Genomic DNA, 23,399 nt, shown 5'->3' with positions numbered 1-23,399 from the left:
TAAAACACAAGTCACATTTATTTATTTATTTTTGGTAATCAATATCACACAATCATTAATTAGACATTAAGTGTAACACTTTACAGTAAGTATTAACAGTAGTTAATTGCATTAGATATCATGGACTAGTAATTTAATTTAACTAGTAATAGTAGTACATTCAAAATGCAATGTATTAATTTAATTTATACAAATATAATGTTACTAATATATAGAAGTTAACTTAAACTAGTATTAATGAGTGCTGTAAAAGTATTGTTTATTTTATTTTAGCTCATTTCAAACTTCTAGATGTTTAAAATACTCAATAAAAATGATCAATAATACAAAGGTGGCTCATGTCATTACATTAAACTCCAGAGCAGTTTTAGAGCACATGTTTTGGGTGGCTCCATCTTAGCTGTGTTGTGAAATCATGGACAGAAGTTATCATATCACTACATGCATAGATAAACATCTGCAGTATTTTTGTACGGGGTGTTTCCGTTACTCAGGAGCATTTTTTGACTTTCATAATGACGCATTATGGTGTGGTCCCTATCAGTGATGCGCGGGTTGATCCAAAATTAGCAGGTGCCTACGGTCGCCCGCGGTTATGAGTCAATCCAAAAATATTTTTAATGCTATTCGGGTCGTGGTCGGTCGGGTCCTTTGAAATAAAAATGCCAATTTAACCTTTGTCATTTATATAGTACTAGACACATTTTTGAAATACATAGGCCTACACTTTATTGGCTGAATAACTGGCATGAAGCTGACGCACGAGCTCAGTCTGCATGTAGAGATGGAGGCGGCAAAGAAGACTGCATGGGGAGCAACCGAGCTGTTTTTGGAAAAAACATGATTTTGACGACTTCATTAAGTTTTGTTTTATAGAAAAATCTTTTTAAAAGATTTTCATTTTGTATAAATTGCATCTTAATTTTGCTCAATGTTTTATCAATCAGTTACCTGTATTTAATAATAAGAAGCAAATGTATAGCCTAGCAGAAAATGTAATAAGGCGCTAGCACGATCACTTGCATTGCATTTGAACTAAACTCAGTGTGTGCCTCACATATTTGAGAAATATAGGCTTTATTTTACAGAAAGCTTGAAATCTCTTCTTTTAAACGAAAATATTCAAACCAAAATAAATGGGCTACTCTCTGATGATGTAATCCATATGAAATGTGCATTTCTTATAATTTTTTATAATTCTTGACAAAATTATAATATATAAAGGTTTAATTGTTTTTTTTTTTATTGTTTTTTTTTGCCTAGTTAGCTTTGCCTACGTTCCTATGGCCCAATAACGCTATGATGAGCATTTGCTGCTTTTAAAAAAAGCGGGTCAGGTGCAATATATTATTTAAATTTTTTCACGGTCCGAGTTGCGGGCAGGTTATTTGAAAACGTTGGGCGGGTGCAGGTTATTAATACATTGACCCGCGCATCACTGGTCCCTATCACTGTTTGCCTTCACATCTCTATAAGGCTACAAACTATAAGGCTCTGTTGTGTCACTCTTTTCTAAGCGTAGCAACCCTTGGGTTTCCTTTTAATTGCACCCCATAGAGATGTGTTTACTGCTGGAGGTCCCAGTTGCTGGACACAAATGAGCTTTGCAGATCAGTTTTAACACAAGTCGTTTAATGAACCCTCAGAGATTTATAAAAACATGCTGACATTGTCACCTTAAAGAATGAAAAGCACACACTGTTCTATATAATAATAATAATAATATGTGACCTGTTATTTATTGTTTGGCTCGAGTTGTCAAGTTGCAGTTAAATGGGATTTGCATATCCTGTGCAATGAAGCTCGCCTTGTTTGTCTCTAGCACACGCACACACACACACACACACACACACACACACACACGTGCCATATGCACGGGGAAAAGACATGTTTAGAATCGATTCCATTAAGTAATAAACACATGTGCTACTTTTACCACAGTGGAAAATTGTACATCAAGGATTTTTCTAAAATGCAGAAAACGTAATATTGCTCAGATAACATCATCACCATATAAAGATATAATGAGCACAATGCATTTTCATACTTGTGTGTGACCTGTGCCATGTATGCCAGATCTCACATGTGATCATCTGTGTTACACAATGGTAAAGGCAGCTATTTTCCCATTTGTAATACATTTTTCATGAAGCAAAGTAAATGACTGTTTCATGGCTAGTAGGAAATCTGACTTCATTTAAAACCCTGTGCATGTTGAATAGAAAACCTCCTGAGCTTTAGTGCATATGCTCTCATTGGTGATAAAATCTCAGTGCCATTACATAGGTCTGTGTTGAAAAAGAGATTCATTTCTGTAGTCGTTAGCTAGCAAATGAACTTCTTAAACACCTGCTAAGATAACAAATGTGTCAAACATCAGGCTTCAAAAGCAACAGATTAGTAACGCAAACATTGCCCTGATTGAGGAAATATTGTTTCAACTCTTTTTCTACTAAGAGTCGATAACCAGCCTTCTTTAAACATTTTACATGGTTTTGGTTTTCTGAAGTGCATCAGGCGCAGCTCAATAAATCCCTGAGTCAGAGTGTGCTTACCTTTCAGCTCAAGCCGGTCCCTCTCCAGTAAATGAGCAATGGGGTTAAACATTCACAAATGCACTGACATCCACATGACCTCTGTCTAAACGGCTCCTCCGTCGAGCGCTGGCTATCAGTGCGTCTGCCTTTCTGTGAGAGAATGAAACTGCTGTGAGCTTGTTGTTGCTGTAATGACCTCCCACGACTGGGACTTAGCTGCTTGAGAACAGGAGGAGCATGAGAGGTGAAAAATGATTGGTCCAGTTCATGCTGTAATGTGCACCTCTTTTGCTCTTGGTCGTTCATCTTTAGCACAATGTCTAACCAGTTCCGTAACCTATTGTACTCATCAGAACTGGTTAGATGTTTTCGCATGGTTTCAGGTTTGCTTTTGACAATAGCACTGGGGAATTAAATTTGTAAATGAATACTTGCCAATTCTCTCATTCTTTTGTCATGTTTTATGCTATTTGCATTTTGAGTGTGAATAAGGTCAAGCTTCAGTAATAATACAAAGGCTAAAAATGTAGCAGGTCATGTATAGCAAGTTACATTTTTAATGTTCAGTAATGTGCAATCAGGAATTGATGCACAATATGATCAGGAATTTGGGAATTGGTTAATAACTGATTCAGTTTCAAAACAAATAGGTGTTGTCATGCATTAAATAAAAATTCTGACTTCATGTAATCACCTTAGAATGTGTCAAAATCCATGAACAGTATCTTTATGTATATAACAGACCAAAAATTTACATTTTTATTGCAAATATTATTTTTGCATTGAAGAAATTGTGCACAATCAGATCAGAAGTGTGCATTAAGGAATTTCAAATTGATTAGATTAAAAAAAAAATTAACAAATAGTTTCTATATTGCATAAAAATGCAATTTTGTCATCATTTAGTCATTTATTTTGATCATTCACATTTGGAATGTGAACAAGGAAATTTAATTTAATGTGACCAGACCTAAAATTGAGATATATGTAGTTTTTGTTTTTTAATAATGTGCATCATAAGATCTAAAATGTGTTAATTCAGTTACAGTTAGAATTTAAATATGGTTTCAGTTTACAGTTGACTAATAATGGTCCTTTCCTGTTAACGAATGGCTTTCATCATTTGCAGTTTGAATGTGAACAAAGAAAGTCAAGCTTCAAAAAAACAAAATAAGCTTGGTAAAAATAACTACTTTAACAGTCCACAAAAATGTAGTTTTTGTAAGCAACAGACAAGAAAGTTATTTTTTTTATTGCAATCTTTTTTTTTATTTTTAAATCATGTGCATTAAGAAAATTGTGCATTTTGATTTCATGTTAACCTCAAAGCATCAACCAGATTTGTTAATTTTTGCTTAGTAGATGCTGCAGATTTGTTTCTCTGCCTGCTTTGCAGATAAATATGATTGCAGATGCATCAGCTCCTTGTTTCTTCCCACTTGAGCGCAGAGATTGAAGGGAACTTGCTGAGCCTGAGGGACGGGGGTCTGTGTTTGCTGATGAGCGAGAGAGATTAGTGCTCTTGTGTACGCAGGATAATAGCTGCTGCTGAATGCCTGACATTTGTGTGTGTGTTTGGCTTTCAGTAAACTTCATCATCGTTGCAACATTTTTTCTGCTTTCCAGGCTAAGCCGTCATACCCGCTTTATAACCTGTTTTGTGACGCATTAACAATTATCTGGTTTGTGCACTTTGCTTTCAGATAGTTTTTTAGTTAGTTGGTAATTTACTATTTTCTGACATTTTAACAAAGCTCTGATTTATTTGTTTTACAATTGTGGTCACATCATATTTCCCATACTTAAAATTAAATTAAATTAAAAATTACGTTTATGCATTTAGCAGACGCTTTTATCCAAAATGACTTACAGTGCATTCAGGCTATCAATCTTTACCTATCATGTCCTACCATACTTGCATTGTGTGTTATCATAGATTTGATGACTTTACTAAAAAAAAAAAAAAATAATTATATATGTTAATATGTTAAAGTGTTATTAGAGTATGTTTTTATGCGTCAAAATTTAATTAAATGTGTTGCAATGTGCTAATATATTAGCAATTTCTTTCTGATTTTTTTTTAATTTGTAAGGTTTTTTTACTTATTTATTTTTTTTCAGTGTAGTGTGGACAATAGTCATAATTGAGTCTAAACTTAACTAGTAGTATACATTTTTTCAAACTTGGTAAAGACATAGGTTACATCTGCTTCCAGTGAAGCTGTATTATCTCAAGCCTTGTTTAATCTTACGGACGGGCGTTTAAAAAAAAATGTTTTGCATTTCGAATATTTGGGTTCATAAAAAATGAATCTTCAAATATCCAATTATTTAAACGAGGTTTCATGAGAAAGACATTTTTTTTAAAACATAATTTTTGACACAATTTCTGAGCAATATTATCAGGCTACATTCACAACAAGCTTATTAATTATTTGTCTTTTATGTGTTTGTTTTTTTTTTCTTTTTTTTTCCTTTTGAAAACATTAAACAATGTCCACACAAAAACATTTTTCACGGGAAAAAAGCATTCAGCACAGAGCGAATGGAAAACGTGTATAAAGCATGTACGTGTCGGCATATGGTTATCGTGTTTGTATTGTTTCTACACGCATGTACATCAACAAGACTGGGTGGAAGTCGGCTCCCTATGCGTTTGTGTGTTTAACCAGCTGAAAGCGCTTCTGAAAATCCTTGCATATGAATAATATCTTCTCCTTTCTCGTTCAGACGTAGTACTGTAAGATGATGGGTCAATCATGAACGATTTGTTTATTGCATCTGTTAGTTGAATTATCTTTGACTGACTTGTTCAGAATATGGTCAAGATTGTGTAGATGTGTTCGGGGAATTCGGCTGTTCAAAGTAACATTTAAAGCCAGTTGAATGAAATTACTTTGTTCTTGTGTTTTTTTTGTTTTTTATATATATATTTATATATATATATATATAGTGTGGAGATCCTTTCCAAGAAGACGACCTTGTGATGCTGAATGGGACTAAAGAGGAGGTGGAGAAGCTACAGAGGGCCATGGAGGAGCGCCGGTCAAAGGCTAAAACTGCAAAAGTAAACCGATGTCTTCCTGGAGTAGAATTGCAAAGTCTTTGAGATGTGGGATGGAAGCTATGAAAGAAAACTCAACTACCAGTTGAAGAAAAGTCCTTTACCGTAATTTATAAGAGATGACAAAATTAATGTGCAACCTGACCTTACTGAATAAGCAAAAAGACGCTTTCACTTCCTTTCTTTCTTTCTTTCTTTCTTTCTTTCTTTCTTTCTTTCTTTCTTTCTTTCTTTCTTTCAGTTCCACGTTATTTTATTTCATGTGATTCCAGATCTTTTTCACAACACATTTCATGTAAGGCTTTTCTTTTCTTTTCTTTTTTGGGCAGAAATCAAAGAAGAGCAAAGATACTAAAGTCTCCAAGGCGCAGGATCCATCAGGTACAGTAACATTTAAGAGTTGCATTATAAATCACATGAAAGTTTCTGAACAGTGAGTATTTCTTGTGACATGCTTCATCCGTAGCTTCAGCACTGGTTCACCCAGGAATGAAAACTGCGTGTCATTTACTCACCCTCAGATCATTCCAAGCCCTTGGTTATTTCCTCTGTGGAACACAGGTAGAGAACAGAGACAGGACATTTGATCTTCAAGTGCTTTGCCAAAGCTGTCAAACTTCTGTTGTGTCACAAACAGTCAAAAAGATTGAATGCCACCAACTCTCTGTGATGTAAGATATTGAAGAATGCAATGCTTTTATTGTGAGCCTGACAGACCAGTTTAATTTAGTATAATTTATGCACTTTGTATTCATATTATGAATAAGCTTTTAAGGTTTAGATGTTTTTTTTTCTTTAGCAATTTTATTAGTTTGTTTTTGCCATTGATTATTTTTTACTTATTATTATTTATTGATTTATTTTTTTTGAATCTGATATTTTTGTTTTATTTTATTTCAGCCTCATTTCAATTAACACAAATATTTGTAAAGGTTTAGTTAACAAAACCGTGAAAAAATTGTGAAAGAGAGGAAGATTTTCAGGGAATAATGACTCATTTTGCTCTGTTCTTGACAGAAAAACTGACTTGCCTTTATAAGACTGGAGATATAGTGCATGAGCATATGAGCTGCTTTTGAGATGCTGTCTGATCCATTTTAAAGCTTGTTATACAGCACTTCAGTTCTGTTTTAAATCTCAGTTCATTGTTTGAGCTGTTGAGTCTCTAAAGAGAGATTAGGAGGCTTTTTCTAGGTAGAAGAATGTTTAGTTTAGCCTTACAGACGTGATTCCTGTGGGTGGGTGTTTCTGTATGTTTCCATATGCACATATTGTGTGAAAGTTGTACTTTTCCAGTAGAAGCTTCATTTGTCTTTTAATAATGTTTTCAAACATTCACATTAAGTTACGAAAACATTCTCTGAACGTTCAAAATGTAACGTGAATCTAAATTTTCAAATGTTACTTTTAAATGTTCAATGAACGTTCTAAAAAAAGTAACATTTAAAAAAGTGTTACATGTATGTTCAGCTGAAACGTTTCAAGATAGAAATAACATTCTGTTCTTAAGAAGGTTGTACCGGCTTTACCGGCATTTCATCAACACAACTTTGTTAAAAGATTACAAGTGTCTTTAGAAAGACATGAGAAGCAAGTAGACGTGCATATCGAACAGTGTTAGATTATAAAGAACTCATAATTAAAGATGTTACCATTCACAAGTGTGTAGCTTGACCAATATAAAGCTTGTGATGAAAGTCTGCTCTTTGAGTCAGACACCAGACAAGAAACTATGAAAATGTTGAATTTAGTTTACACGTACACAAAAATCCCCCAAAAAAGCCCCATAGAAAGTGCATTGAAGTGTGTCAGGTAGAAATGTTCCGTTTTGTGTAGAAATGACGGACAGGCGTTATCAGTTCAGGACTAAATGTCAATATTCACTGAAGTTTGAATCTACCCTTTTAGTATTGCTTCAGTATGAATCAGGCTTAAGTAAAGTTGACATGTGATCATCCGTGAGATAATGACAGATCAGCTGATGTGACATAGTTCATTCAAAACTGACAGAACACACTGACATAATACAAATTGAATTAAAACCTGATTTTGTCATCAGATTTCTTGCATCTACAGCAGTGATTCTCAGTGGTCAGCTATAAACCGCTTAAAGAAAAATAAAGCGTTTCTGGGTTTTTGCTGTATTTGAAGTGTAGCTCAGGTAGCTCCCAGAAATGGAGAAACCGCACTGACTGCATTCAGTGCAGTTCATACATGTGCTGTGCCATGGTTCATGTTTGCTTTCTGATTGTACATTAACTAATGAGCTGTTAAACATTACATGATATGAGCTGGATTATCAATAAGCTTTTGTAAATTCATATACACTTATTTTGAAATGGTTATGCATTTTTTGAACATTTAATGTGAGCTGCATGTAGAAATAATTCAAACGAAATGTGTAAAAAAATCAAAAAAACTTACATATAAAAAAATAATTATTATAGACATTAACAACTTCAATTTTAAAATGAGTATGATAAAATAAAAAACTAATTTAAAAATATCAATAAAAACTTCAATAGTATCTCGGTGATCGTAAAGTAAATAACACCGGTTTGAACTTCTCAATGATGGTTGAACGACTAATTGTAGTACTTTATTAAAATAGTAAAACTCCTAAATATTGTCTTCCTTTTCTCTAGTAACGGCAGGAAGCTGTGACGCCTCAGAGACTAAACCCACATCACTGAATGGAGAAAGCAGCAGTGATTCAGGTATCCCAGCATGCCAGAGTACCGGAGGGCTAGGTTTACATGTGGAATTGAACTATATGTGAATGTTTTTGAGAGCACAATCATATCAGTGTTTTTTTTTCTTTCATAAATGCAAGTGGTTGCGATGTATTTCGTAATTTTGTAAAAAAGGGAAACTGCTCTGGAAATATGATGCAATTTCAAAGAGAAGTGTATTGCTGCATGGTCAGGTCATGTGAAACAGACATTGCATACTAGTTCACACACTGTTTTAAAATGGTAGGCTCGATGCATACTGTGCACTGTGTGGTCAGCAGTTTATTGTAGTATTTCATTGCGACAGTAGATGGCAGCAGATGTCTTCAGTGTCACATGATTTTCAGAAATCATTCTGATATACTGATTTACTGCTCAAGAAACTTTTCTGATTATTATTGTCGTGCTACTGAATATTTTTTTAAGAAGCTGTGTTTATTCAGGATTATTTGAGAACAATTTACTCGAAATAGAAGTCTTTTACTGTTATTTTCCAATTTTGAATGGCAGTACATTTAAATATAATATGCATTTAAGTACACATCATACAAATGTGAAGGCATAAGTACTTTTTCAAGGCAGCTTGAAAAATATAACACAAAATATCTTACTGGCCCTCACTATCTGCAAGCCACACAAGATATTAACAAGCAAATTAATTTCCCCCAATGTCATGTCATTTAAGGACATTGTTAGGCTTCTATATTGTCTTGTTCTGAAAAAAGAGACGGACTATATTCTAGAAAGACTTTAAAATAAGTTAATAATACTTTAAAATAACATTATAAACATTTGCAATGACATATTAAGAGGACAGTCGTACAGAACTGTGATTAGGGTCAGTGTAACATCACATCCTGAAATGTACTCACACTCTGGCCATCCAAGATTAGGATGAGTTTGTTTCTTCATCAGTTTTGGAGAAATGTAGCATTGCATCAGTGTCTCAGCAATGGATTCTCTGCAGTGAATGGGTGCCGTCAGAATGAGAGTCCAAACAGCTGATTAAAACATCACAATAATCCACAGCACTCCAGTCTATTAACATCTGGAAAAGATAAAAGCTGTGTGTTTGTGAGAAACAAATCCATCATTAAGACGTCTAGACCATAATCCATAATAATGCTTCATCCAATGAAAAGTCCCAGCTACATATTTGTTTGAAGCGGTTCTTGGACAGTTTTGGCTTGTAAACGGTGCTTGATCTGTGCAGATTTCTCTCCCGATTCAGACCAGATGACTTTTTCAGTGGAATAAGCAGTATTATGTATGGAGTATTTTATCCAGAAGCAGCGGTTTGAAGTTAAACGTCTTAATGATGGATTTGTTTCAGCTTTTGTCTTCTCCAGATGTTCACTGATGGACTGGAGTGCTGTGGATTATTGTGATGTTTTTATCAGCTGTCTGGACTCTCATTCTGACGGCACCCATCCACTGCAGAGGATCCTTTAATGCACTGCTGCATTGCTCCAAATCTGCTCCGATGAAGAAACAAACTCGTCAGTTTTCAGAAAATTGTAAAGTTTGGTTAAACCATTCCTTTAAGAATGGATGTTAAAGATCAGTCTGCCCCATGAGAAGTCATGCATCCAGTTCAATCACTCCAGTGTCTTGTCTTGTCTTTTTTTTTTTTTCTCAGCTCCAGGACCGTCTACATCCGGAGAGAGCTCTAAGACATTAAAGGCCCCCCTGGGACCCGTCATTGGCAGTAAGAGATCGATCCAGGACATGAAGGACAAATCTGAAACCTTCAAGTCACTCTTCACCTCCCACAGCTCGGCCAAACGTACCAAAGACCAGATATCCAACTGGGTCACACACACGCCTTACCACTTTTGAGTGTGTTCTTCCTAGTGAAGCTCGCTCTGTAGTGGTCTAGCTTTGGAGGAGCAAAATTAATGCATTGTATTAACCTCTTTCTTTTTCAATTTTGCATCCTTTATAAGATTATCTTAATTTAGTTGCATGCATAAGAGTTCAGTAAACTCATGTTGGCTTGAGTGATACAATTTTGGACTGGATTGTATGATTTATTAAGGTTTAAACATGAGCTGTATTGCAGTAAAAACACATTTAAAGGCTGATATCTTTGTATGTTGTAATTATTGTGCATTTCACAGTATTCATAGAAATAGCTACAGTAGTTATACAGTGTGCTTTTAAACATGCATTATTTGTGAACACAGTAAAAGTCCGATCTGGGAGAAATCCCGCACTGTTGTTGGATATGTGTTAGTAATGATCCTCAATACTGCTTTTGTCCACAGGGCGGCAGTAGATGTCTATGAATAAGCGCTGCCTCAGTCTAACAGTATTAGATCTGATGTAGTTATCCGTTTCCTGACTTTTCGCAGTCTGTTATGTTCATCTGACAGGTGCATTAATAAAATCCAGACTCTACAGTTTCTTTTATGTGTCTTAATTCCTGAGTGCGTGAGAAAGCATGAGAAATGCATGCTTGAAATGTCAAACTTGAATTACTCACTGAATCAGAATTGTGTGCTACATGTTTTGTGGAACATGAAATCCCAGTCAAGGAGGTTCATTCTTATTAGACATGCTTTGTCTAATACGTTTTACTTAAAATATTTTAACTATTGCATGTGAAATTAAATCCCCCAGATTTTGTTACGTTTTTCCCCCAGATCCTTTTTCCTGTAGGTCTGTCACTAAATATATTCCACCGTCATTGAAAACATGGAAAGAGCACGCACAGTCTCTCTTAAATGAAAAGGAATAATTGGATAAGTCTAAATGTGTGTGAATAATTTAGATCATCCTGATTTTTAATGACTATTTGGACGTTTCTTTAATTGAATGTGTGCTGTTGCAATCGCGTGCTGCTCCACAGAGCTGATGTGATGACTAATCATCCTCATCGATCGGAATGCTGCGGCCCCCGTTCAGGTGTTTTTGAGTGTACGCGCATGCGCGCTCTCTGCGCTGCGCATCCAGGTGTATGAGCGGCGGGAGCGCGTGATGCGAACATTCGCTGCTTCACAGAGGAACCGAACAGTTAAAGCAGATGTCGATGCTGGAGAGGCTGGACTGGCGGGTACGTTTTATTCGATTTTTATTGCTATAGTTAAGCCAAGATGAACTGTACAACAGCCATTAACAACAAACAATAATACGTAATTTCCAAATTGCAGATCTTTTATTTCTTCAGGTGTGAAGCTTAACTCCTATCTGAGCATTCCACAGTGAGGCATAGCAGTTTTATTAGAATGAATGAATTTAGCAGACGCCTTGATGGAGGAAAAACGCGCTTTATCACACCGTAAAATTTGCAGAACTAGAAGAGAAATGTTGGGAGTAGTTCAACACCCAACAATTTAACCAATTAGAAATTAGCTACTGAAATCAGCACCACGTGAGGTCACAAGTCTCTGCAAAAATCATAAAGCATTTACAGGGTTGAAAATAATAATGATAATCCCCATTTTAGTCCTTGGTTATAATTTGATTTGTGGTGATGTTAATAGTGTTAAATGGCAAACCGCGAATTTTATTAATCAGATTTTTTTCTTTAATTTGATGAAACTTCTATAATGTCTGATCAGACGATGATGGTTCCAGTTTTTTTTTTTTTTTTGTATTGCTACATGTTATACATACACGCAAACACATTTGTAATTGTTAGCCTGTTACTGTTTTATGTAACTGTTGATCTTTAAATATATATATTCGTGCATAATTAATTAAATTGCTTAAATGTGGTCGTGGTTAATAATGGGTTGTTTAACTAATTCTACAGCAGTTTAATAAAATAATTAATGCACCAAATTTAACTGATTTGATTTCTCATGTCCCCCTTTTTTTCCTCTTAATGTTATAAGCCATATTCTGTATCTGTTATGTTGTAACAACAGCGCTTTTTTGGGCTTTAAAGTAAGTTGTACATTTCTCAGTTTGTAACATAAATGCGAGAAAACATGAAATTATGAGGGGCTACAGATTTAAACTCAAAGAGAGTTACAACCATCTCTGGTTTTCCTATAGTGACACTAATAAGATGTTAAATCATTAAACATAGCATGCACATTATATTTATAATTGTATTTTTTTTTCATACTTTGTAGGCCTTATTGTTTCAGCGCATCATGAGCCTGTATGATCAGGGATTGTTAACTTGAAATTATTTATTTTAACTAACATTATTACAATAATTTAATTCAATAAATTAATAGATTTTCGTATTTTTTTCCAGCGATGAGTTTTGAGCCGAAATAAAACACCACGGAAAAAAGTCAGTCACTGCTCACAATTAAGATCTCATATTGATGATTTATCAGGCAGATATTAAATTATTCGACCTGATTCCGTTTTGCACAACGGATTGAAAATGAGAATGTAACAGACTCTCCAGGTTAGGCCTAAATGCAAATAATTATTGTCTCTGCGACAATTCACTCATTCGTGCATTTTGCCCTGAGTGGATGTTTTGCTTGTGCTTTCAGCAGGTTACATAAACAGAGGTTTCTCCCTCGGGGTTACAGTAGAGTCTGAGTGTGTGGAAGGATCTGACAGCAACTTCATTCGGATTGCAGAGTAATCAAACCAGCTCGTGCGCTTCATTTATCACAGTCCAGCTCGAGCCACAGGCGATTTGACCCACAAATACATTTTAATTGACATGCATTAACAGACAGCCGAGTTTTAAGAATTTCTTTTGTTTTTCTTTTTTCTCTCTTGCTATCTTTTTACCTACGGATTTTCAGATTTCTAATGTAAACATTTATCACTTTAAAATATTTTGCATTTACTGTTTTTTTTTTTAAATGCATTTAGCAGACGCTTTTATCCAAAGCGACTTACAGTGCATTCAGGCTAACAATTTTTACCTATCATTATTACTATTATTATCATTACCATGATCATTATTATTAGATTACTATTATATTTCGTTTTAAAAAATTAATTTTCTATTATAAATTGAGAACATTAAAATAGCACAATTAAATTAAAATGTACGGTCGTCTGTAAGGTCTAAAATCATCATTGAAAACGTTATTATTTTGCATATCCCCTATATTATTCTGTGTGTTGTCTTTACAAAGTGTATAATCAGCATAAAAACTGAGTGGAAAAAAAGTAACATGAATATATTTTCGTTTGTTCGGTATTTGCACTCCACTTTACAATCAATCAATTAATCAGTCAATCAAAATCTATCGATCTATCTATCCTTCTTCTGTTTTATCGTTTTGTCTACCGTTTTATCCTTCCATCAATCTGTTATTATAATTGAGTAAATAACATATCATTTTAATTAAAATGCTTTGTTTGTAGAGTTTCTGTTAATGGCAAAACATCGTGACTTTTCGTCCAGGATTAATTTGCCCTCTGAACAGACGGACAGTTCTGCGATTGGTCTGTCTTTCTGACAGTAGCCAATCAGCAGCTGGGCCTTCGCTCTGACGTAGCCAGCGCGCAGCAGGTCACCGCCCACCGCTGCCACATGCAAATATAGTAGTGAGAGTCCAAAGAGAATCGGTGAGTCGACACTGAGCCGCTCTGTTGTCCGTCAGAGGGAGTCTGTTTGGACCGGAACCCTCGCATTCGTCTCGTGTCGCGAACTGCACGAGTTTCTCTTCTTTCGTTCTCCTCCTTCAAACACTGAGTTGATGCTCGAGTTGTGCGCGGCGCGCGCCGGACTCTCTGGATTATTTTCTAGACCGCAAACTAACATCAGCACAGATACACACATCTGAGATTGATCTGAGATCCTCGCGCGACAAAGACACAATGTTGTGGAAATTAGCAGATAACGTGAAGTATGAAGATGACTGCGAGGTAAGAGGAAAACGTCTGGTCGAAGGGCAGATATCACAGAATTAAACACATGCAACTGTCTGTTTTTAATTTAAAATATGGACATTTGCATTGTTATATTTCCAAATACTATGAAAAGTAAGTTCTGGGAAGTAAACTAGAAAAACTACTCTTGCAGCTTAATGCACGATGGTTCGTTCTTATAGTAAGAAACATACCCATAAGCTAATGTTTTAGGCTTTAATTAATTGATTTATTTAAAAAGAGAGATATTTTCTTGGAAAAAAAAAATCCATGTGATCACCAAAACGCGTTCTTTCAAATGGTAGATGTGAAAAATATTTTACTTAATGTAAATTCGTAAATAATTTACTTAGTTGAGAAGTTAATAATAATAATAATAATAATAATAATAATAATAATAATAATAATAATAAAGTAGCTAATTATAATAAAACAATAATAGTAATAACAACAATAATGAAAGTATAAGTAGCCCACAATTTAATTTGACACGCAGTTATTATACAATGTGATTAAAATATTATTATTAATAATGATAAATTAGCTTTTTTGGGGGGTGGCGCAAAATTCCAACGCGTATCGGTTTTCAGTATGAATGTAAGTGAGAATGAAACTGTCTAGAAATGGCCTGTCGTTCATTGTCATGCATGTGTCTTTGGTGACAGTAACTCTCCAAGCAACTTTGCCAGACAATGAGAGTCATGAATGCACACTATACAGTCCACTCAAGAGCTGAACACAGACTCAAAAGACGAGCAGTTGATTTTGAATTAGAAAGAGAACAAATGACTGTAAAAATATTTGGTTTGGTAACCTTACATTGCGTTGCATGTGATAACGCCTAAATTAACAGGCCAGATGCATTCGATGTGACTGAATATGTAGGGTTAAATGAACGAAAGTTCATTCAAGGCTTTAATCGGGTAGAAATAGATCTTTAAGCCAAACACTGCATCTTTTTAATTTAATTCTAAGATTTTTGAGATTGCATTTAATTTTGCATGATAAACTAAAGAACATGCAAAGCTCAGTTTTTAATTTGCAAAAATTTGTGATTGAAGGATTGTTAATTATCTGTGAGATTAAAAGCATTGTAAGCATTTATACTCATGCACTAGTCAGATCCTTTTTCTCCAAAGGTATTCATTTCAGCAGAATGTGGCAAAAATCTGAGAAACTCATTTTAGTGTGGTTTTAATGTGATGCACTCTCTATTTCAGCAGGAAAGACATGATGTCAGCAGCAATGGAAACTCCCGTTTACCTCACATTCCCGCGGTGAGCCAGCACCTCTACAGCCCGCCACCGTCCCTCTCGCACACCGCCAGCTCGGACTTCCAGCCGCCGTACTTCCCTCCCCCTTACCAGCCTCTGCCGTACACCCAATCTAACGACCCGTACTCTCACCTGGGCGACCCGTTTCATATCAACTCAATACACCAGTCTGCAGCATCTAATCAGCAACAGTCATGGCCCGGGCGGCAAGGTCAAGAGGCCATCGGGTCCCACGGCCGCAGTGGACTCGGCAGTCCCCTTCTGGGCCTGGAAGGGGGCTCGTCCGGGATGCGGCGGGATGGTTTTAGGAGACCGGAGCTTCTGCCTCCACACATGCATGGAATTGATTCCATAGGTGATAACATGGGTTTGCACGATATGGGCCACGGATTGGATGATGTACAGGTGAGCTGATATGATCAATGATTTCATAATTATTTATGTGGGATTAAGTGGAGAGTGATGCATTTCCTGGTTATTTCATTGCAGCATGAAGGTGATCACAGTATTGTAATTCCTGATCACACAGTCATCAAAAAAGGTTGGTTGCATTTCTGTTTTTCTAGTATAAATGTATCTTTGGATAGTTTTTAGGTTCAAACTTATATGGGAAAGATGTCAGTATTAGTATTGAAATTTTACACACACACAATATAAACTCATTATAAAAATATTTTTGTTTAATATATTTAATAATAATCAAAATAAAATGATTATAATTATAATTTCATAGTCATACAGAATTGATAAAAAAAAACTGCAGTAAAGTGAGCTATAAAAACTCGAGTAGAAAGAGATTTGTTCATATAAAACTCAGTTTTTGTAGAGTAAGTCAAATGTCTAATTTCGGAGGTGTCTTTTTAATCACCTTTTACTTGAAATGTTCCTAAACGAAGGTACAATTTAACAATATTTTATTTCAGGACTCTCCTAAATTTGTCAACCTTGTGTAATTTTGTGAAGTGTTTTGATTAAAACTTCTGCAGTTATACAACTATAATTCTATAATAATAATCGTTTTGCATTAAACTTATGCAATGCACTTGTGTTAATAAATGTATACCGATCCAAATCTCCAGAAGGAATTGTTCTGCTTAAAGCCGTGTTAAATCCTAAATCTTGCACCTTTGCTGTTTATGTGGAAAAAACAAAGTCAGCCTCCAGATTTCGTCTTGTCCGAGCCAATCGGTTTAGGTGGGCGGAGTTGAGGTGGTGCTGGTTAATACATATATCGCTAATCCTTTTGGCCATGTGGTCCATTTAGCTAATCTAGCATTGATCCGTGGAGCATTCTGCCTCTCTGTCAGCTTGAATGGAGAAACAGAGGTTCCTCTCAAAATGGCAGACTAGCCAAAGTTGTAGATGTTGGGCAATCCTTAAAATGGTGTGTTTGCTCAGAGAGACGAGGCCTAGGCCTAGGTCTTTTGAAACAGCACTGTCAAAATGCAATTCTGCCCCGCTACACACACACAAACACGCTCGAGGAGACAAGAATCAACCGTAGTTGGGGTGTGGCTGCTTTTAAACATGCAGGGCTATTTTGTTCAGTCATATGCTGTGACAAGAAATCGTCTTAAATAAGCAAAACCGAAAGATAGTTTTGAACGTCTGTTTGTTTTGTGTGATCACTAGTTGCTGAAATGAATGGTCTGTATTAGTGGTTCTCAACAGGCTTTCTTTAGGACCCTTCGGGACGTTACATCAACCCTATTCAGTACTAAAACTGTGTAGCATGGAAAAGTAAACAAGAATGTTTTTACATTTGCGACGGAGTAGCATTACAGTATTTTCTTTACTTTGTTTAGTTTTGTTCATGGTTTTTGGGGTTGAATGCATGCATTTTGACATCTGTTTAATTTGACAAGCTTCTACTAAGTTACAAATGCATGAGTATAATTGGACCCCATGACCTTTCCATCATAAAAAAGCATTTGCCATAAAGCATTAAAGTTGCCTATTAATTCCTATTTATTTTGCTGTGATAATTATCTATCAAAAAATGTAGTTACATTGTATAATATCAGAACAGGGAACCCATCAGTTAAGAACCATTGCACCAGTTCTAGTTTTGCAATTTTTATTATTATTATTTTTTTTTTTATTCAAAGCTGTCAAATGAATTAACAGTTGAGGAGAAGAGTTGAAGATACACAAAAGATCACATCTGAATGCAATATGTTTGGCATAAAAAAAAAAAAAAATTCGAGAGTCTATATTTTTGATATTGTCTGGTGGTCTTTACCATTTCCTGCAGTGTAATTAGATGTATTTGTTTGCTGCGTCTGTATTATGTTGTGGTCAGGAGTTGAATGACAGATAGCCAGTCAGTAATTTAGATTTTCTTTTGAGTCACCAAAGTGACTTGCTGAATTAATGTCTATGCCAATATTTTAGTCGACGTGATTATATCATGGAGGACTGCTGTGTCCCGTTCTGTCGCGTTTGGTTTTCATCCATACCATCTCAGCTTCCACTTTGTATAGATAATATTCACTCTTTTTTTAAAACAAACCCCTCTGAACCCCTTGATCCGAACTGATAAACACAATTATTTTATAACGTTCCTAACATACCGTTTCTTTCTCACCTGTGTACCTGGAGCTGTTTGGCTGACCGAGATATTTCTCATCTCCAGGTCCAGGTCCGGTGTCCCTGCCGAAGGGAAGTCCGTTTGGGATTTCCTTTCAGAAAGAGCAGCTGCTGGGAATGGTGTCAAATCCCACCGAGGTCTTCTGTTCGGTCCCTGGTCGACTCTCTCTTCTCAGCTCCACTTCTAAGTACAAAGTAACTGTGGCAGAAGTTCAGAGGCGCTTGTCTCCGCCGGAGTGTCTAAACGCATCCCTGCTCGGAGGAGTATTACGCAGGTGAGCAGTTACTGCACATTCAAAGTAGAAAAGTCTTCTATTAATTATTTGCACGTAAGACTTTTTAGAGGTTGGTGGATGTAAATCATGAAACCATTCAACATGCAGATGTCTTAATCCACCCCAACTCTAAAGCCAACTTTAAACCCTATTTTGAATTTATATTGCCATAATGAACAAAAATAATGTGAAATTAAACATAGATTGATAAAATATTTATATATTATGAGTTTTTAATTTATGCTGATTTTAATAAAAAAATAATGGCTTTATAAGACATTTTACTGTAATACACTGAAAAACAAATGTTTGCACAAGTAATTTTTTTTTTTTTAATAAAAAATCACTATGCCAAAATGCTACAAATCTGAATGCTCTTAAAAAAAACAAAAAAAGCTTATTTTTATTTTAGCTAAATGTAAAAATCTTGATTTTTGGTTGAAATGTAACCTGCGTGTTTTTGTGAGATTCCCCCCATGCATTTACCAGTCAGTGTGGAAACAAAATGTGTGTGTTTATCAATCTTTGCAGGTTCATGTTTGGTACCATCAAGTTCCATTTGTGTGCGTATTGATAAGATGTAGCTGATTTTAATTTAATTTGACCCTTTGACCCCATATGCCGGCATGTGCAATGTTGGGAGGTTGTCACCAGACACACAATCTAATCTCATTGCCCCTTATTAGTGGGAATATTTTTCTTTCCCCATGTGTCTGATGCAAACACGCTGATATTCGTTAAGTAGGTCATATAACACGGGGCGTTGGGAGGGGGAGGTGTCGGGCGGGAAAAGAGGGCACTTACTCATGCCTCCTGCTAACAATCCCTCACCCCACATGTGAAGGGTGATGCCAGGCCACAGCTCTAGTCATGCATATCACCGAGGCCCAAACAGCAAGTGGGGATTTTTAGAACACTTGAGCTGTGACATCACTTTATTTCACGAGCCTGTTTATCCTTTTGAATCTGGGCCCAAAACCTTTTTTCCATATTGGCCTCTAAGTCATATAATACAAACAAGTCAAGTCAAATAAAATCCATGTGTTTCACCTGCAATAATTAAGCCTTTGTTTAACTCTGCTATCCTGGTTACTGCTGTTCTATCGGAACATGTTGTTGGAATTAGTTGGAGATTTTCTGTAAAAAATTTAGTTTTCTTTAAAATGTGGTCATGCTTAATGTTTAAAGATTTGGAAAAGTGGAAAAAATCTGTTCAAGTCCATCTGGGTTTTCTAGGAAACGTAAAAAATCTTGTCTGAAAATATGACAGTTACACAGTTTCTAACCTAGCATTGGTAAGTTTGGCACAAGGTCACTAAAGACACTGTCAATTTTATTCTAAAGGGCAAAGTCAAAGAACGGCGGCCGATCCTTGAGGGAAAAACTGGATAAAATTGGGCTGAACTTGCCGGCGGGTCGCAGAAAGGCAGCTAACGTCACCTTACTAACTGCTCTGGTGGAAGGTAAGCACCTTATGTCAGTCAAATTTCCACTATTGTTACTGTAAAACCAGCCAGATGGCAGAGTTTTAGCGTATTTCAGGAATTTCAACAACAGAATCTTTGGAGGATGTCGTTAAGTTCTACACTGAAAAGTGGATGTAAAGCTGGAAACACAAAACGACTTTTGCCCCAATTTGTAGTCTGAACAAGTCAATGTTACATGCTGAAAAGCACTATGAATTGACAGAAAATCACAGTGTATGATGCAATCTGTTCAGATTTGAAAAATCTTCTAGTCTTAAATTGCATTAAATCGGTATGAATTGGTTTGAATGACCTGCAACAATACAGAAAGTTTAATTGATTCTCGCTGTGCAAAATGCTGAACAAATTCTTTGGCTTGATTTTTTTGAGGTTCGAATGTCCTGATCTCGATCTTTTCTGTCAAAAGTCTAGTGTCTAAATTTTAATGGAGCATCTTGTAAACTATTAGTAGCTCAATACAAAACCAAAATACTTTGCGATCACATGCAAGGGCTGTAAATTTTAGCTCTACTGATTAATTGGCAATCTTTAAATTCTTGACATTTCATGTCCACCTTTTCGCATGAGAATAGCTAACCAATGAGTCACAGAGACATCAGCGCTAAGATCACGAGTTAACTAGCACCAGGAGCGATGCAGGATACTTTTAGCTTTCTCTTTTAATGTCACCATTCTCACCACTAATGGGAGCATGGGTCTGAAGCAGGAGCGTGACTAGAAGGCGTAGTTATATACAGACCTTCAAAGCTGAATTAGGGCTTGTTATCACATGTTCGCTAGCCAAGAGGAGCGACTGACCTTAAAGACGACTACTGTGAATAATGTGCTAGTCTATCAATAAGAGCCTGTTGGGTCTAGGGGACCATTAGACCCCTTGAGCTACAAAAGCTCATTAGAGATATGCAGTGTGACCACCGCAATCCACAAAAGAGAGAGTCTATTCATCTGAACTCATCTTAGTTTAGAGAGGAAACTAGTCTTTCTGTGAGTCATTTTCAAGTCGATGGATCTGATGGTGACTCATCTTTGTGGTGCCACGTGAGTCAACTGTTTCTCACCTCATCCTGTCTGCAGGTGAGGCCGTACACCTGGCAAGAGATTTTGGGTACGTCTGTGAGACAGAGTTTCCCGCGAAGGCCATCGCGGAGTACCTTGGCCGACCGCACGTGGAACGCAATGAGATCAACTCTCGCAAAACCATGCTTTTGGCAGCCAAGTGAGTAACTATCCCATTTCACATGAATCCCAATTCTTGAAGCATTAAGGTTAGGGTGGCCAAGCCCATTTTGATGGAGGCATCAAGGCTGGAAACAACCCCCCCTGCTTCTGAGGGTGTCTCCAGCGAAGCAGAACAGGCTTCTGAAATCTCTGCTTCATGGTTTAATACTTTAACTGGTCATCTAATCTTTCAGGCAAATCTGTAAGGAGTTCACCGACTTGCTGACTCAGGACCGATCTCCTCTGGGAAACTCTAGGCCGGCTCCCATTCTGGAGCCAGGGATTCAAAGCTGCCTGACTCACTTCGGCCTCATCACCCACGGCTTCGGATCTCCGGCCATCTGTGCGGCCATGACCTCGCTGCAAAACTACCTCAACGAGGCGCTCAAGCAGGTGGACAAAATGTACGTGAGTTCGACCGGAGACTCCTCGCAGGCTTCTTCCGACGGCTCCAACAAAGTAGACAAGATGGACAAACACAGAAAGTGAGGCTGAGGTCAAACCCGATTGGACCGTTTTGAATGCAATAACCGTTTTTGTAGTGGAATTACCTTTTTACCAGATCTGACTCTTCATCGTTGTCGTAGTTGTTGATTCTGTTTCCGTTCTGATTTGTTTTCCCACAACGAGATTACGCTTAAACTCGAAGCCCTCTTGGTTCACGTCTTGGTCTTCCAGCACTTTCTCCTCCACAAAGACTCAAACACATTTCAATGCTTAGCCTTAGTCGAGACTGTTCTTTATTGGGTGAACCCTGCGACGAGTCAGACAGTGTACAGGAAGTTGTCTTTCACAGGGGAACTGCAAAGAGGAAGTTGTTGAGTTTCCCAAAGACACCATTTCAAGAGTTGATGTGGATTTTCTTTTGCAACCAATCTGGGAGGAGGAAGTTTGGTTTCTTCCTGTCCTCCTCCTTGGTGCTGACCTCCTAATGGATTGCCAAGGATGTGATTATGTTTGAGACCTGTTCCACACTTGACTTGATTGGGCACAGTGTTATTGTTCTTCTTAGTGTGGGAGTGTTATTGGCACGAATGACGAGTTTTGTGTGCTTGGAAACACATGATTACTAAACAAAGATTTATCCACCGATCAGTGGATTTTACTATACAAGAAATGCTTGAGATGTATTTGGCGTAAATCTCCATTTAAAACGACCTCTGATTAAGTTAACATGATCAAATCAAACATCAAATATCGGATGGTGTGTGTGTGTGTGCATGTTGACCTTATTGTTCTCCTTTTTGATGCCTTTACGTACGACTAGAAGTTAAATGTTCCATGTGTCTTTCCCCAAATGTAAATATTTTCTAATTTATGTTGTAATTTAACGGGATTTGTAAATATTGGTAAAATTATGGTGTTTGGTTTCCACTTTTTAAAAATCAATCTGTTAAGCTTTTATAAAGGGTGTTTGTTTGTGTTCTTTTTTTATCATGTAGTGGTTAGGCTATGGGATCGATATTCTTTATAGAATTGTGTAATATTGATTTAAAGCTGTAGGAATAAAAACTCAACTCTTGATTTACATCGACCAAGACTCCCATTTATGGCGTTGAGTTGTGCACTTCACTACACGCGTGCCCTGCCAGTGAAGCATGTCAACATGGCTAATTCATGTGTATAAAGATTCCTTTTTAAAATAAATGGCAACAATGTTCACAGAAAGAAAAGTGGTCATCATTGCACTAAATTGGGAAAGCAGGTCAAGCGAAGGCTTTCCTCAGAAAAGAAGAGTGGGTTTGTGAACACCTGTATTAACCTTCCAATATTTGTGTTTTTCATTTGCTCGAAACAGACAGTTCCCCTCTTTTCATAAGCATGCTTATCTTGCAAATTGGCGTGACAGGACAACAGTTATGTGTGTGAGGTTTCCGCATCTCTCTTTTCATATTTAAATGCTCTACTGTGAAACTCGCAGTGCGGTTTCAATTGAAGTCACAGGACTGTTGAGAAGAGATAAACAAAGCCATGAGAGAATGTTGACCCAATGTTTTTCTTTTTTATTTACTGTACTGCTTTATTATTAATGCACCATGTGGTCAGATGTGAAACGGTTTATTCAAAGCCTTTTTTGTTTATGAAGTTTGCATGTAGATCTCTCTTTGTTTAAACCTCAAGTTTCAGATGACACCAGTATACAGATGCAACTATCACATCTCTTTATCAAAACTATCCCCTATCTTGTCTCGTTCTCACAGCAAGCGCTCCCAATTTCTCGTATGCAATGAAATCGCAGGTGTGCGTGTTTGTCTCTGTTGAGTGACTGACTCATGCAACTGAATTGACAGTAGAGCAAGTGTGAGCGTCTCCCTCAGAACCCGTTGGACCAGATGTGTGGCTTTGCCGCGCTCCCACAGTTGGCTGTAACTGCCTGCACTTACTCTGATTCTTTTCCTGCACAAGGCTGTAAGCTGAGACATG

At 36.7% G+C, this 23,399-nt stretch overlaps 3 protein-coding genes across 10 annotated transcripts in view; 2 read left to right on the top strand and 1 right to left on the bottom strand.

The window, feature by feature from the left end:
• LOC113075566 (beta-1,3-galactosyl-O-glycosyl-glycoprotein beta-1,6-N-acetylglucosaminyltransferase 7-like) overlaps positions 1 to 3,294 on the bottom strand; it is a 6,330-nt gene extending 3,036 nt beyond the window's left edge. Inside the window, exon 1 of one of the 2 annotated variants that reach the window (XM_026248246.1) lies at positions 1,732 to 3,294. The gene's annotated coding sequence lies outside the window, so the exon portion shown is untranslated. The remainder of the gene's footprint in view (positions 1 to 1,731) is intronic. The other variant, XM_026248245.1, reaches the window with a different exon arrangement.
• LOC113075567 (protein RTF2 homolog) overlaps positions 1 to 10,738 on the top strand; it is a 20,984-nt gene extending 10,246 nt beyond the window's left edge. The window contains exons 6-10 of one of the 4 annotated variants that reach the window (XR_003280981.1): positions 5,491 to 5,604; positions 5,931 to 5,982; positions 6,068 to 6,162; positions 8,247 to 8,318; positions 9,973 to 9,991. Coding sequence is in view for 3 of the 4 variants with exons in the window: in XM_026248247.1 (XP_026104032.1) it covers positions 5,491 to 5,604; positions 5,931 to 5,982; positions 8,247 to 8,318; positions 9,973 to 10,172 (438 nt within the window). In the remaining variant the exon portion in view is untranslated. Of the gene's footprint in view, positions 1 to 5,490; positions 5,605 to 5,930; positions 5,983 to 6,067; positions 6,163 to 8,246; positions 8,319 to 9,972 lie in introns of all 4 variants that reach the window. The other 3 variants (XM_026248248.1, XM_026248247.1, XM_026248249.1) reach the window with 3 other exon arrangements.
• Positions 10,739 to 11,237: 499 nt separating this feature from the next.
• Positions 11,238 to 22,643, top strand: LOC113075564 (transcription factor AP-2 gamma-like). 4 transcript variants are annotated; one of them, XM_026248243.1, is made up of 7 exons: positions 11,238 to 11,388; positions 15,353 to 15,811; positions 15,896 to 15,947; positions 18,042 to 18,270; positions 19,615 to 19,733; positions 20,832 to 20,973; positions 21,170 to 22,643. In XM_026248243.1, exons 1-7 carry the CDS (start codon positions 11,359 to 11,361, stop codon positions 21,462 to 21,464), a joined length of 1,326 nt encoding a protein of 441 aa, XP_026104028.1. In that variant the 5' UTR covers positions 11,238 to 11,358; the 3' UTR covers positions 21,465 to 22,643. The 4 variants fall into 4 exon arrangements, with proteins under 4 accessions (XP_026104028.1, XP_026104029.1, XP_026104027.1 ...); XM_026248244.1 differs by having other exon boundaries at positions 11,274 to 11,388; positions 15,356 to 15,811; XM_026248242.1 differs by lacking the exon at positions 11,238 to 11,388 and adding an exon at positions 13,817 to 14,129 and having other exon boundaries at positions 15,356 to 15,811.
• The last annotated feature ends 756 nt before the right edge of the window (positions 22,644 to 23,399 follow it).

The sequence above is a fragment of the Carassius auratus genome, unplaced genomic scaffold, assembly GCF_003368295.1.
Source record: "Carassius auratus strain Wakin unplaced genomic scaffold, ASM336829v1 scaf_tig00017182, whole genome shotgun sequence".
Classification (NCBI taxonomy): Eukaryota; Metazoa; Chordata; class Actinopteri; order Cypriniformes; family Cyprinidae; genus Carassius; species Carassius auratus.
The sequence above is the reverse complement of the archived record's forward strand: the minus strand, read 5'-3'. Positions and strand labels throughout refer to the sequence as shown.